We start from the raw sequence: 16,299 nt of genomic DNA, 5'->3' as shown, positions 1-16,299 counted from the left end.
CCGCCTGGCGCCTAAAGGTATATAATGATAGCATCCAATGAGCCCCCTTGGGAGGGGCATTCCACAAACAGGGAGCCATTCTTGTGTTGCCACCCTCTGGACCTCTCATGGAGGAGATACACAAAGAAGGGCCTCAGATGATGATCACAGGGTCCAGGTCAGTTCATATGGAGAGAGGTGGACCTTGAGGTATTGCGGTCCTGATAGGTCAAAACCAGCATTTTGAATTAGGCCTGGAAACTAACTGGCAGCTGGTGCAGTCGGGCCGGGATCGTCATATAAGTATATTTGTGTATTAGTCACTGTAATAAACTCCAGCAGCTGTTTTGTCAGTGTAATCTAGTACACCAGCACCGCGGTTGCTTTCTAAACAGGGGCCAGCCCAAATAATTCTTTTTTAATTTATATTTATCTTCATACTGAGGACTTCGTCTCTGGCCTGTGCCATTAAAGAGAGTATTGAGATTCCAGTGACTGTAGCTCAAAATTGGGGTGGGGGCAGTATCCCAAGGAAGAGGTTCTAACTGCTAAAGCAGGGGTGCATTATGTTTCCTGCACATTTATATTATTACCTAATTGCGTCTATCCTTCCACTTGTTTTGGACTGGTGGCCATCCGCAAAGGTAGCAATCTCAGGTGACTTGGGAGTGACAAGCATGTTGAATGGCTTGCCAGCAAAGTGCCCTTGGAGCCGAAAAAGAATTTTAAATAGTTGCGCAGCCCAGCAGGTGATTCATAAACTTCATTTTCTTAGTAGGTTGGTGAATAAAGGGTTCAGTTGTTGTAGACTAATTCTTTTCTTGTAATTTCAGCCAAGAGGCAACCGGAAGCATGGCGCTTCATTTATCATCACTAGAGCAATTACAGGTAAATATGCATGGCTTGCCCTGATGGATTGTTTAGTGAATCTTATGTGGAGGAAATGAATGGGGTGTGAATTCATTGGATTTGTTTATAAAGTTTGTTATCTGATATTGCCGTATACCTATTATTTTGGGGGCCAAAGACAACATGTATTGCATAACAATTATTGGGGAAAGTATTCTTCCTCTTAATTCCCTTCGTTTCTTTTCTCTCTTTCTTCCCTCTCCCAACCACCCGCTGCCTGCCCTTTCTGCAATGATTGTGTCTCATTGGCATTCATTTATACACATAGAGTCATACCTTGGATCCCAAACGCTTTGGTACTCCAACGTTTTGGCTCCCAAACACCGCAAACCCGGAAGTGAGTGTTCCGGTTTGCGAATGTTCTTTGGAACCCAAAACATCGGGGCTTCTGTGGCTTCCTGCAGCCAATCAGAAGCCGCACTTTGGTTTCCGAACATTTTGGAAGCCGAATGGACTTCTGGTACTGATTCCATTCGACTCCCAAGGTACGACTGTATAGGCATAAGTCAGATCTTTTGAGATTTCTTAGAAAAGATTTTCTGCAAACACTTAATCCCTGTTTGGATATTCCGTTTAACCATGTGCTCTGTCCTCCTCCTCCTCTAGCACAGCTGCAAGGGATAGGTCAGCTTTTGCTTCTGGTTTAGATTAGCCCCAGCCTGTCATGTTGGTGAAGCCTTGCAAACCATGGTTAATCTTACCTTGTTTTAGACAAACCATAGTTGACTTCAAGTAATGGGTGATGCTGCTGCCTTATTTAAAGAAACTGCCATTACAGTTACGTGCAGTTCAGCATTCGGATGGCCCATTTAATGGAAATCAGGAAGAAAACCTTCCAACTACCCTGAGGCTTGCTGAACTTTGTGTTCTCGTGCTAAACTATAGTTTGATGTGACATCCAAACCATGGCCGGTGTACATTATCAAAAACTGATAGTCTGATTCTGTTTCATCACTGATAGCTGGATTCATCATGTAATTGCCTTTGATGCTTGTATTTTGCATTGATAGCCCACTGGGTCCGCAAGGCAGCTAAAAGTAGTGTTTTGTAGCAGCAGAGCTATGTGACATTATAGACTCCTCTGGTACTGAAGAGGTAAAGTCATCTTTCTTGTCAAAGCTCCTCCTCCTGCCTACTGTACCCAAGTCCAGCCGCAATTAATATAAGTGGGCATTGATTCAGTTATTTATTGGTATCTATTGCACTAAGAGGCACCTGTTGTTTTCACTTCTCTGGATCTATGATAGAATGCCTGGAGTTCTAGCATTTGCCAGCATAAGAACCCAACTCTTGTCAGTGTTGCAAGTGGAGTAGTGAGAAAGAGGCTTTTAAGGTTGCTCCTTAGATACAGTCATCGATACACCTGGCACCAAGCTCCCGTGTGTTCAGTGGGGCTTACTTCAGCGTAGATCTGCACAGGGTTTGCTTTGTTGGAGCCAGGCCTTAAGACTGTAGCTGTCCAGTGTTAAACTGCCCAAGGATAAACTGTTACACATCAGCAACGTGTGCTGCAATGAATCAGAACAAGGAATATTATTGTTTAAGGTGATAAAACACTTCTGTATTTGCTTGAGCGTCAGAATGCGTAATGGAAATGAGTGTTGAAAGGTAAGATTGGCAGAGTAAGAGATGGGATTCGGGAGTAAGAGGAAGAAGGTAAGCAACGCCTCCTTGGGCTGGAGTGGATAAAGGATGGTGAGATAAGGAGTCCCATTCAATATGTCTGAGTTGACCTCGAAGAATGTATAAGAAATGTACAAAAAGCTATAGAAAAGTAGCCTTTTTTGCCAGTCTCTCTCTCTTTCAAAGATTTGAACAGGGCCTTCTGAATTCAAACTTTTTCTTCTTTTATAGGCCCTGCCTTATTTTTGCTCCGATATTTGTGGTACAGGTAAGTTTCTTTGTCCTTTATTAAACAGAAGCTAACCCAAACCCTGTGTTAAGTTAGTTCGAAAGGATGCACAGGGTAAGACCACAATTTATGCACGGCTTACTTTCTGGGGATAGCGCCTGAAGCTAAAATTGTGTATAGTCAAAACACATCAGGTGCAATGGTGGGTGGGATTTCCAAAGTCTTTTCCTCTGGACATCTTTTTTTCCTTTTCCACCCCCTTAAAACCTTTTTTTTTCTCAAGTTCATAAAGCTGAATGTGCACAAGTTAGATGCACGTAAGTTGTGAGCTTACTGCAGGACATCTGCAAAGTATTGTGCCTCCCACTTGGTGAGCATAAAGTAGTTGGTTGCTGCAGGGAACATCTTTTTCCGAAGCATTAATATTTGCAAATAACTTTTGTTGAATAGAAAGGGCATGGATGTATTTTGTGCATGTATCCCAGGGATACAGGATTGCTGCCAGTTTTTAGGATGTTTTATATAATAACTCCTTGAGAATATAGTTCTGATCTGGGAAGTTATATGATGCTGACAGTGGTTTTGTATGTTTGAGCTTTGCACACTCCAACATTAGCACGTATCTATTTCCAGCCCTGCAAAATTTTCTCTCCCTGTTGGACTTGTCCGCCTGGTCAGTAAACAGATCAATTGGCACTTAGTCCTCGCAAGGTAAGTGGCTTTGCTTTTCCTTTGCAAGTGTGTGTGGGTGTGTGGGTGTGGTGTCACTCGAAATTGCTGATGGGAGATTATACTCAGGTGATATTATCAGAAGGCAATTCCCATTTTACGGTGGCTTTTAAAAATATAAATATTGTGTTTAATGAATAGACATTACAGTTGCCATGCAAACTAAATGTCTGCACAGACATTTGTAAGCATATCATATAATGCAACACATCTGTTATATAAACCATTCAATATTCTTAAGATATCTTAATACTGGGAAAAATCACTTATTCTCACTGTGACTTATGCTAGTGTAGTTGAACTTGTTAAATATGTTAGAATAATTTTACATTGGACCCAAAGCAGTATAAGCTAGCGAGAGGCAGCATAGGGTTGTGGCTAGAGTAATTGACTTGCTGACAGGCAAACTAATGCCAGTGTATTGGAAGAAGCAAAGGTCACCAGTGTCGAAGCAATGATTCTTCAACATCAACTTCATTGGACTGGTCATGTTGTTTGGATGCTTGATTATCATCTTCCAAAGCAACTACTCTATTCCAAACTTAAAAATGGAAAGAGTAATGCTGGTGGTCAACAAAAGAGGTTTAAAGACTCTCTGAAGGCAAATCTAAAAAAATGTAGTATAAACAACAACAACAACAACTGGGAAACACTGGCCTGCGAGTGCTCCAACTGGAGAACAGCCTTTACCAAAGGCATCATGGACTTTGAAAATGCTTAAACTCAGCTTGAAAGTGAGAAACGTCCCAAGAGGAAGGCACGTTTGGCAAACCTGCACTGTGATCAACTGGAAATCTATGCCTCCACTGTGGAAGGACACGTGGATCCAGAATGGGTCTCCAATGTCACTTACGGACTCACCGTTAAGACTGTGTTCATGGAAGACAATCTTACTCAGCCACGAATGATCACCAAAGAAGAAGAAGACTTGCTGTGTTGACTCTGCTTCACATCTCTACTAGTTTGCGAAGGGTGCTGGGAGTTTTCAGAAAACCCCTCACAGAACTACAGTTTCCAGCAGCCTTAACAGACACTTTCCATTATTCTTAGTGGAAAGCCATGACCATTAAAGTGGCATAAAAGGGCTTTTAATGTATGGTGTGGATATGGCCTAATTTGTTCAGAAGTCCTTTGTTCTGTGTTTTATTTATAAACTATTGCTCATATAATATATCTATTACTATTGTGTATCTTGTACAGAAGTACATTTTCCTCAAGGCCCTTTTTTCCTTAACATTACTCTGTGAAGGCTTGTCTGCATAGATGTCACAGCATACATTATTTTAATAAACACCCACAGTTCTTTATTCTGGAGATGTATTTCATAGTTTCAAAGTAGCTGTGTGCATCTTGGCAGGGAAATAACAAGTTTCCTCCTAAACAATATTTCATTGGAATTTACTGCTCTGAAGCAGAAGGCAAGTTCTGTCATTCAAGTCAAGTTACGACGAAATGACTTTTGGTGGGGGTTTGTCCTCTGAGGCAACTGAAATGGGAGTATGAATTGGTTTAAAGGTTTCCATCACTAAATCTCTGTGTGAGTGTATGTTGGAGGCTTTTATTTCCCATAGGCTTGGGATTCAAATGGAGTAATGACAGTTGGTATTGGGCAGGCCTACAGGGAAGAATATTCCAGAAAACTTGTCAAAAAACATTTAATGAAAAGAACTCAAAACATATCCAGGAGGCCGTTTTGCCTCGAGTTTCCTTTCATTTTGTGTGATAATCTATTTCCAAAAGCCACTTGGTTTGTTGTAATCATTGTAATTTTGAAGACAAATGCTGGGACACAGAGAGTGTTCTGCTTCAGAGCTTTTCTCATGCCCCGTTCCCCTGCCTGCTGCACAGGGATGACTTCAGAAAAAGATATTGCAAGGAGTTAATTGGTTGGAAAAAGGGAATAAGGATTTAATTTATGCTATATAGGACCTTAATGCACTGTGACTGAAAGTGGTGTAGCAAATGGTGGAGTTATTTTGTGGGGAGCCCTCACGGTCTTCTGAGGGAGCCACATTAATCTATGGTTTAGCTCAGCGCAGCGCAGCAGCAAAACAGTTGGGAGGCGTGAAGCAGCCATGAACTCCCTTCTCAGAGCTTGTGCCTTTGTGCTAAGCCATGGTTTGGCTTAACATGACATTCAAACCAGACCACTGTCTGATCTTTGACGTATGCTGGTTATTGGAGAGCGATGGCATTTGGAAAAGGGAATTCTTATACTTTATATGATCCCATTCAGGTTCCAAAGGAACAGTAGCTTACCCATTAGGTTTAAGACTTGGAGGATATAAAATTATTCCTGACATCTTTTGAAAGCAGTAATTATTATGTGGGATTTTTTTCATTCAAAGCTTTTCTCTTTTAGCAATGGAAAATTATTAGCAGCTGTTCAAGACCAGTGCATAGAAATAAGGTAAGACGAATAAGTAGAATCATATGGATGTCTATTCAGAAGTGACCCCATTGAGTTCAGTCTGGCTTGCTCCCAGGAAATGAATAGGATCACTGTATAAGTATAACAGAATGTGCATACCTATTTTAGTAATTTTGTCTTGCCAGTTGGAGTGTGCGAGGTCATATGACACAGTAGTCATATTGCTAGTCTGGAGGTTTCACGTAAACAAATCTTGTGACACACACAAACTTTGTGCATCCTTGTTCTTCCCTGGGTGTTTAGCACTAAAATCACATGGAATCATAGCTTCAAGTTATGTCCAAACTGGGAACTATGGATAATGGCTTCCAAACATGCCAGGACTTGGAAGCCAACTTTAATTTGTGCCTTCATATCCTGGTTTGTTTGGAAGCCTTAAGCATAGTTTTCCAGTATGGAAGTAATAGAGAGCTCGCTGTTGGTTCCTGGTTCCTTTTGCTGCTTGTGTCAAGGAAGCAACGAAACGGCTACATCTGATCATTGGAAGACAGCCAGTATTTTGTTAAATTCCAAGTCAGAGAATGGGGGAAAAACTGGTCTGAAACTTCTGTCCTTTAGTTTTGATATTTAATCTAAAGAGCTTTAATATCTGATACATGTTATTGAATTAGATATCCCCTGCACGTGAAATAAAGTGCTAAAATCGCAAGGAAGTTACCTTATTATTATAGAAACAGCTTATTTATGTCAGATTCATTGTGAAGTTTGTGTTGTGTTTGCAGCAGAGGTGGCCAATGTGGTGCCCTCTAAATTTGGTTGGACTAGCACTCTTATTGTCCCTGACTGTTGAGCACCCTTCCTTGAACCGATGGGAACTGGCGTATCCATATATACTTGGTACAATTCAGTTTGCTATTAATGCACCAGAATCTGTTTGTGCATGTTCATTTTCTTTAAGCCAGGGATGGGGAACATGCTGGACTACATCTCCCATCATCCTTGACTCTCAGGGCTCATGAGAGTTTGAGTCCAACAACATTTGGAGGGTCGCAGGAGCCCCATTTCTGCTTTAGACAAGAGGATTAGCGACACAGCCACGAATCCTGACAAATGAACATTGCATCAAGTTTTATATATGGAATTCAAATTATATATGAAGTTCAAATTATATATGAAATTCAAATCCTGCAGGTCTGCGAAGGATGAGTTTGGATCTGTCATTGGGAAATGTCAAGGTATGTAGCTTTTTATACCCAAGCAAACTACGAAAAGTAGCAATTAACAAGTGAGACCTTTAACAAAATTCCATTCTCTTACCCTCCAGCCCCAGCCACACTTGTCCCAATCCTCAGTTTTTATTCCAGCATATTGTGACCACATAACATGCCTGCTATTGTTGGGCTGTTTTTCACATACACAGTTGCATTAGGTTTAATTCTATTTATTTACTTCTGCAAACTTCAGGGTTTGCCTATACCTTTCTCGGTGAACAGTTTGTGAAAGTGATATTATGGCTGCCATGTGGCAGCTTTTTTGTGCTGTTTGTGTGTGGGGTTGCCATATTTCAAAAAGTAAAAGCCAGGACACCCCAAAAGTTGTTGAGCGTTCTTTAGGAAGAGCCTAAAATTGTTGGCAGCCATATTTGTGTGGATCAGTTCATATTGCAGCTGAGACTGCCCCCTCCACAGCCTACTGCAAGTAAAGTAGCACCACTGTCCTTATACAGTGGTACCTTGGGTTACAGACGCTTCAGGTTACAGACTCCACTAATCCAGAAATAGTACCTTGGGTTAAGAACTTTGCTTCAGGATGAGAACAGAAATCGTGCTCCGGTGGCACGGCGGCAGCAGGAGGCCCCATTAGCTAAAGTGGTGCTTCAGGTTAAGAACAGTTTCAGGTTAAGAACGGACCTCCGGAACGAATTAAGTACTTAACCCGAGGTACCACTGTACACTTTTTGTTCTGGATTTATTAACGTGTCTCTTTCTGCCCCCATAGTCCCGAAGGATCCCAACCCACAATGGAGACGTGTAGCGTGGAGTCACGACTGCACTTTGCTCGCCTACGGCGAAAGCACAGGGACCGTGCGAGTGTTTGATTTGGTCGGCAGTGAACTCTTGGTCATTTCACCGGTATTTACTTTTCTTTTCCGGATTTTACAAGTCCAATTTGCATGCAAATGGAAGCTTTTTAGCTATTACGGTTTTAATGTGACGTACTTATGCGGAGAGAGCTTGCATTGTGAGCGCTTTATGGCTCATTTTGTTGAATGGTCGCTTTGCATGTTTATTGGTGAATTTCCATTCAGCCTTTCACGTAGCCAAACAGAAGTACATTAATTTTTATTTGTGACAGCAAAGCTGTCGGTGCATTAGGGTGGAATTGCTTTTGTTGTGACCCTCCGAAAATAGCTGTTCCAAGGGGATGCTGTTTAACATCTGAACTAGTATGCTGCTTCTTGTATTGTCGAAAATATTGCTTGCTATGGCAGCTTTCACCCTTTTCTTTTAGTTAATCCTAAACCCACTATTTAGGCTTTCTAAGAGACAGGTGATTGCAGCATTGTAAACTCTTGAAAGCTTTAAAAAGGGATATGTTCTAAAATGGGTTGGGAAATGGGTGGTCTTCCAGATGTTATTGGACTCCAGCTCTCATGATCTTGGACCTTTCTCCTTGCACAACATTTCTCCATATGCACCCCCTGACAAACCTAGACAGTATCCTAAAAAGCAGAGACATCACCTTGCCAACAAAGGTCCGTATAGTTAAAGCTATGGTTTTCCCAGTAGTGATGTATGGAAGTGAGAGCTGGACCATAAAGAAAGCTGATTGCCAAAAAATTGATGCTTTTGAATTATGGTGCTGGAGGAGACTCTTGAGAGTCCCATGGACTGCAAGAAGATCAAACCTATCCATTCTTAAGGAAATCAGCCCTGAGTGCTCACTGGAAGGACAGATCGTGAACTGAGGCTCCAATACTTTGGCCACCTCATGAGAAGAGAAGACTCCCTGGAAAAGACCCTGATGTTGGGAAAGATTGAGGGCACAAGGAGAAGGGGACAACAGAGGACGAGATGGTTGGACAGTGTTCTTGAAGCTACCAGCATGAGTTTAACCAAACTGTTGGAGGCAGTGGAAGACAGGAGTGCCTGGTGTTCTCTGGTCCATGGGGTCACGAAGAGTTGGACATGACGAAACGACTATACAACACAACAACAACATGCACCCCCTAAACGAGTTTGGCATTCCCCCACAACCTTTCAGAGCAGATTTGTGGGCAGCATAGGGCACAGATAGGGGTAGAAGAGAAGGCAAAAATCCCATCACACTAGTCCTAAGCTTGGTTCTAGCGCAAATAGCGCTAGCACATTTATTTTATTTTCTATATACTTTTTGTGCAATACATTTTTCTATGATTTTTTTCAAACATTTTAATGGTTTCCATCATATCAAATAGTTACATTGTTTTATGAATTGACTTCCCACCCTCATTTCTGCAGTATTTTTACTCAAACCTTTTCCACTGCGTTATATCTTTATATATTAGAAAAAAAGTTTCTCTATTACAGTTACTTTATCATTTTTCTTCTGCTGCTTTTATCTCAAATCCTGCCGGCAATTTTATTCAACTGTAGTATTTTAAAAAATATTCCACAAAAGGCCTCCTTTCTTCTATGAAAAGTTCGTAATTCGGATCTCTTAATTTCGCTGTTGGCGTTGCCATTTCTGTGCCATTTCAAAAGCCACTCTTCCTTCATTGGGACCTGCTCCTCTTTCCATTTCTGTGCATATAATATTCTAGCTGCCATCTTTTCTATATTTATAACCCAATTTGCCTCCAAGCAGCTGCCAGTGGCCTACCTGGTTTCTCCCCTCACCATTTTATCTTCACAACAACCTTGCAAGGTAGTTAAGGTGACAGATAGCAACTGGTGCCAGGTCACCCAGGAGGGAATTTGAACCCTAACATTCCCAGTGTTTCCACCAAACAACAATGGCGTTTGTTTTTAATTTTTTGGTTCAGTGTAGAAACAATTCTCTCATTCCTGGATATTGTTTTTTAACTCCCTTGCCAAATACAATTCTTTTGAAATTTATTTTTAAGAAATGTTTTATTTTGGTACAGGGTGCTAGCTTCCCGGGAGACATGACCTATGCTATTGCTGGATTGATTTTTCTGGAATACAAAGCGAGCGCCCAATGGTCAGCCGAGCTGCTGGTCATCAATTACCGGGGCGAACTGAAGAGCTACCTTGTCAGGTAAGTGCTCGGTTGATGCCTCTGCACCAGCCAACAGTATTAACTGGGATTAACTTATTTTAGTGAAACAAACCATGCATCTAATGCGTTATTGCAGTGCATTATATTTTCTGCTTTAAAATCATTTTGGGATACATTTTGGGAAGTGATTCATAAGTGGAATATAAAAAAATAAATTATGTGCGAGGCTGCCTTTGGAAATGGTCCGGGAATTTCAGCTGGTCCAGAATAGGTAAAGGACCCCTGGGCAGTTAAGTCCAATCAAAGGCGACTGTGATGTTGCAGTGCTCATCTCGCTTTCCAGGTCATGTGGCAAGCATGACTAAACTGCTTCTGGCACAATGGAATGCTGTGACGGAAGCCAGAGCACACAGAAACACTGTTTACCTTCCCGCCGCAGCAGTACCTATTTATCTACTTGCACTGGTGTGCTTTCGAACTGCTAGGTTGGCAGGAGCTGGGACAGAGCAACGGGAGCTCACTCTGTTGCAGGGACTCGAACCGCCAACCTTCTGATCAGCAAGCCCAAGAGGCTCAGTGGTTTAGACCAGAATGCCCCCCGCGTCCCCGCCCCCCGGTCCAGAATAGGGCATTTAGCAGGGGAGTTGCAATTGTGATCACATCATGCTGCACTTTGTTATCTGCACTGACTTGCAGTCTGTTTATGGGCCCAACTCAAACTGCTGGTTTCAACATTTAACGCTGGTCTTGAAATGATTTCTTGTTGCTGCCTCCATGCTGTCTATAAGAAGGCCTTCTTAAATGATGATTTCCATCGCATATTGTTATTTTAACATTTTTTTGAATCATTTTATTTGTTTCATTTTTAACTATTTTGCAAACTGCCCAGAGAACTTAACTGTGGATGGGCAATATATAAATGCAACAAATAAGTAAATAAGTGCCTTTACTTTTGTCCAGTGTTGGAACGAATCAGAGCTTCCAAGAAAGCCACAGTTTCAGCTTCAGCAGCCATTATGTCCATGGAATAACTGCTGTAATTTATCATCCTGCACACCGGTAAGTATGCTAGTCTATTTTATATATAGAGAGAGAGTGAGTGTGTGTGTGTGTGTGAGAGAGAGAGAGAGAGAGAGAGAGTTGTGATGTAGTTTATGTGATTCGGTTGCATTTTAGAAAAGGCCATAAATTCCCCCACCCCACATCTTATAAGTTGCAAATGGTTTGCTGGTGGAAGATAAGAGTTTGCTGGCATTTTCAGAAAGTGGTGAAATTCTGTTTCATTTTTTGTTTGGGTGGTGGAAAGATTAGCATAGTTGCAGTTTGTTCTAGGCATGCCAGGGGACCTAGAAATGCCTAGAAAACTGATCCTCCAGAAATTGTTGGGTCTGTGTGGGCAGACCAGCGGAAGGTATTTGTTTGTCCCATCAGGTGTGCTGATAAAGCTTCAGGGTCCTTTCGATTTGCCTTCCAATTCCTACAGCTATTTTAAAATCAAGGAGAAATGCAGCCTAGGCCACAATCCCATTCCACACTTACCTGAGAGCAGGCATAACTGAATACATTGTTCCTTCTGAGTAAACAGGCATAGGCAGCAACTGTTAGTCATTTACATCTGATTGCTATTCTGAAATGGCAGAGTCTAAAAACTAAGGTATTTCAGAAAGATCTGTTTGACTTATTTCAAAACCTTCAAGGAGGTGATGCTCCACAAGACAAGTTGTTCCATTTCTGTATGGATCTCTTCTCTTAATGTTCAAATCCATTGTTTTGCACCCTATCATTGGCAGATGTTAGCCTTATTTGGTTGGTGCCAAGATCCAAGTTGGGGGCAAGTACTGTTTGGTGAGACAACCCTGGCAGAGATTTAAGTTCACCAAATATACAGCAAAGTAGATGTGGAAATATAGGCTGTTAGCCCTTTAAAATGTGCCCTTTAAAGTGAGTCCCAAAGTTTTCCCTAGGAAAAAGACCACATGTTTGGTAAGTATAAATATGGTTTACTTTCAAACTCTCTGGAGGTCAGATTCATGTGCTTCAGAATTGCTGCACAGGCGGTAAAACTTAGCTTCGTTTCAAAATGGTGAAAGTTCCTAGATTATTGGTATAGGACTTGGGTCGCCAGCTGTTGTTGGACTACAACTCTTATCATCCCTAGCTAGCAGGACCAGTGGTCAGGGATGATGGGAAGTGTAGTCCAAAAACAGCTGAAGACCCAAGTTTGGAAGAGTGACTTGTGACAGCTATGTGCTTGAGCTTTTCAGATAGTCTGGGGGAGAACAAAGGCCTTGATTACCTGGTTCCTTCAAGGTGAGGGGAACATAGCTAAGCTTGGCAGTACAGTCCACTCCACAGTATCAATCCCCTTTCCTCTACCCTTACATTATAGTTCCTGTGTAGCAGAATACAGTTAACTGACTTGCTGGGTACAATAATTGAAGCTGGAATACAGGACACAGGAAGCTGATCTATACTGTGTTAAGCTATTGGCCTCTCTACTGTCTGGCTGCACCTGGAGATGTCAGAGATTGAACCTGGACTTTCTAGATGCAAAGCAGATGCTCTACCACTAAGTTATGGGCCTTCTCAAACAAACAGAAGGGCTGTTGTTGCAAAGATAACAGAAGAGCCTCCAAAGGATGCAGAAACATTAGTCCTTCTCACTAAAAACATTTCTTACTAGCGAGATAATCCATGCTGCTAAAATGGATAAAAATGACTTTTGAATACCTACAAGAGCTGCTGGCAGAAATCCCCAGCCTCCAAATGACAGCTTTTTTTCCTGAGCACAGAATCATCATGCGCTCCCCCTTTGGTTGTGTGTCTGTCTGGTCTTCAGAGTTTTTGCAACTGCATTTATGGATTTGAATATCACCAGTGTGTTTCTGTCTGGTTTGGACACGGGTTTATTTTTCAGCCCAGCTTGGTTGTGGATTTTGGAATTTTCCCCCATTGTGCAAACAGAGCTGCCTGACTTCGATAACCAGAGCTTTCTGCTCTTCTTCTTTTCTTTGTAATATGTCTGGCTAAGATAGCGAATATGAAAGACAAGCTCATTACGACTGTACTGCTCAGTGGTGGGACGTAACCTGCCTTTCGCCGTCCTCCTTTGTTTCCGTATGCTTGGAACTCTGCTTCTGATAACTAGCATCAGTGGCTATGCTCTGCCTCTGTGGTTGGAGGCAGTGATGCTTCTGAACATGGGTTGCTGGAAATCTAGGGAGGGCAGATTGCTTGTGTGCTTAGGCCCTTCTGGGTTTCCCCCTGCACCTGGTTTTCTGCTGTGAAAACAGGCTGCTGGGCCTACTCAGCAGGCTCTTCTTAACTTATGCTTACAAATATTATCCTCATTCAATTCCTTTCCACCAAGACTGCCTTTCCCCATAGATTTCTGTGATGATGGCAGCTGACAGCAGATTGACAGCTTAATCTATTTTCCCAGGGAGTGCAGATTATTTCTTCATCTTGCAGAACTGATATTGTTCTGTTCCGCCCCCTTCCCTCGTGTGTTGCAATAATCTTTAGAGTCCCCCAGAGAAGACACCTACCTTCCCCAGTAAAGTGTGAAAAGGAGTACGGCAGCTGTGGGGATTTGAGCTGCGATTCACAATTTTGCAGTCAAATTCTTTTTCATGCTGTCTGAGGCTGTTGTGCATTTCGTGGCCTCGTTTTTTATATGTCTCTCAACGGAGAATGAGGACATACAAAAAACCCCTGAGGTAAGTCACGCTCTGGCACACCTTCAGCGGCGTTTGGTTGAAATCGCTCAAGTTAAATGTGTGTAAGATGTGATCATCATCAGAGTATATGTACTCAGAAGTAAAGTCCTGTTGAGTTCCATGGGACTGACACCCAAGTTAGTGGGGGTTTAGGATTGCAGCATTATGACTGGGGTAGGAGAGCTGAAAAACAAATCACATCTGGCAACCACTGTGCCCCCTTTGGTTTCAAATAGCACATGGGTAAAGGTAAAAGGACCCCAGACCTAATGGTCAGCATGTGGCCAGCATAACTAAGCCGCTTCTGGTGAACCAGAGCAGCGCACAGAAACACCGTTTACCTTCCCGCCGGAGCGGTACCTATTTATCTACTTGCACTTTGACATGCTTTCGAACTGCTAGGTTGGCAAGAGCAGGGACCGAGCAACGGGAGCTCACCCCATTGTGGGGATTCAAACCGCTGACCTTCTGATCGGCAAGTCCTAGGCTCTGTAGATGAGTCTAAAAAACCCGGGACACAAATTTTCACGACCCTTTAGTGGCTATGGTAGCTCCTTTTCCAGAAGTGATGTATTTCACGTTAACTAGGAATGTGTACAGTTGTACCTTGGAAGTCGAATGGAATCCGTTCCAGAAGTTTGTTCGACTTCCAAAATGGTTTGGGAACCAAGGTGCGGCTTCCGATTGGCTTTAGGAAGCTCCGGCAGCCAATCAGAAGTTGTGGCAGACATTCGAGTTCCAAATAACATTTGCAAACCAGAACAATCACTTCTGGGTTTGCGGCGTTTGGGACTCAAAACGTTCGACTCACAAGTTGTTCGAGATCCAAGGTATGACTGACAAAACAAAGCCTCCTGAGTTATATTTTGCTCTAGGAGGCTTAGTTTGGTCAGAATCAAGGATACACTTCCAGAGTTAATGCTAAATACATTACAACTGGTAAATGAGGCATCATAGCTGCTAGAGGACTGTGGAAGTTTGTGTCCTGGGCTTCTTAGACTCATCTACCCGTGTACTATCTGAAAACGGGTGCATTGGTTGTCAGATGTGAGATATATTGGCATTATTTTCAGCTCTCCTACGCCACTATATTTTGTGGGAAAATACTTGCTTTGGTATTTTCTTCCCTTATTGCAGTTGCTAACATTTTTGTACCCAAAATTGAAGATCAGTGTTGAAAGGCAGCAACCTTGCCTGACATCCTCCCCCATGGTACAAGAGATTTTGAGATATGCCCATTGATGATGATTTTCTTTCTTTCTTTGTAGTTGATGAACCAAATGAGAAATTTGAATGTCTTAAAACGTTTACCTAAAATCTCATTGCTTTTAGTGCCATTTTCATAAAAGAGCGTTCATTGTATGTGTCCAAATGCCTTTCTGGTCCCAGCAAAGAACAGCACTGCAGGTGTTTTTGCTCTGTAATTGATATGGATCATTTCCCTTCTACACTCTCTCAATTGTTTTCTTTTTAAAAACCTGAGAACACTCTCCCTGACTATAATAATCTAACGTTAGATTAAATCTTGCTGCTAGAATTGTTAACATTTTATAATTGGTATTCATCAGTGCTGTATTCCTGTGTGAGTCTATTGCTGAGACATTTTTGTCACATTTCAGTATTAGAATATTCTTCGCTTTTATCCAGGACATTAGTTTGTGTCCAGCAAAGTCCTTGTGCGAGTAGAAGTCATTTCACCTCCGCAATGAAACTTCTCCCCCATCTTCTTTCTCAAACTATTGTGGCACGAGATCCGTAACTTTGACCACTAGGTCAAAGACTCTTCTGTGAATTGAGGGATATCACTGTATATATCTCAATAACTTAAAATGGCCCCATTTGGATGAAGATGCCATGAGTTCATAAGATGAGGTATGCATGAACCTTCCACCTGCATCCTCTGTGTGGTCAAATACCTCCCTTGCCTGCCATGTTTAACTCAGGAAATATTTAGCTAAACAGTGTTTTCCTTAAACCCAATGTGGAAAACTATGTTTACCAGTACAGTTGTACCTTGGTTCTTGAAGGAATCCATTCCTGAAGTCTGTTCGGCTTCCAAAAACGTTCAGAAACCAAGGCGCCGCTTCCGATTGGCTGCAGTAGCTTCCTGCACTCAATTGGAAGCCGCAGAAGCTGCGTCGAATGTTCAGCTTCCAAAGAACGTTTGCAAACCGGAACACTTACTTCCGGGTTTGTGGCGTTTGGGAGCCAAAACGTGTGCATACCAAGGTGTTCAAGAACCAAGGTAAAGTGGTGCCTTGGTTTGCAACCGCTTTGGATTACAACCGTTTTGGATTACAACCATGCCAAACCCGGAAGTGTGTGTCCCTTTTTTTGGATTACAACCAATTTTTTTGGGGGGGAGGCCCCATTGGCGAAAGCGCGCCTTGGGTTACAACCCGTTTTGGTTTACAACTGGACCTCTGGAACAGATTATGGTTGTAAACCAAGGTACCACTGTACGGCTGTAGTCGACAAACCAGGATCTTAAACCAAGGTATGAAGTTAGTTTAAGATCC

At 42.3% G+C, this 16,299-nt stretch overlaps 1 protein-coding gene across 2 annotated transcripts in view; it reads left to right on the top strand.

Annotated features, from left to right (window-relative positions):
• The window catches only part of NBAS (NBAS subunit of NRZ tethering complex), a 179,308-nt gene that overhangs the window by 3,357 nt on the left and 159,652 nt on the right, over positions 1–16,299 (top strand). For both annotated transcript variants that reach the window (XM_053381027.1, XM_053381026.1), the window contains exons 2-9: positions 813–867; positions 2,743–2,779; positions 3,374–3,451; positions 5,832–5,879; positions 7,032–7,075; positions 7,839–7,972; positions 9,967–10,100; positions 11,022–11,120. In XM_053381027.1, the coding sequence (XP_053237002.1) occupies positions 813–867; positions 2,743–2,779; positions 3,374–3,451; positions 5,832–5,879; positions 7,032–7,075; positions 7,839–7,972; positions 9,967–10,100; positions 11,022–11,120 (629 nt within the window). The remainder of the gene's footprint in view (positions 1–812; positions 868–2,742; positions 2,780–3,373; positions 3,452–5,831; positions 5,880–7,031; positions 7,076–7,838; positions 7,973–9,966; positions 10,101–11,021; positions 11,121–16,299) is intronic.

This window comes from Podarcis raffonei, chromosome 3 (assembly GCF_027172205.1).
Source record: "Podarcis raffonei isolate rPodRaf1 chromosome 3, rPodRaf1.pri, whole genome shotgun sequence".
In the NCBI taxonomy this organism is placed as follows: domain Eukaryota; kingdom Metazoa; phylum Chordata; class Lepidosauria; order Squamata; family Lacertidae; genus Podarcis; species Podarcis raffonei.
This window is presented reverse-complemented; position numbering and strand designations above follow the sequence as displayed.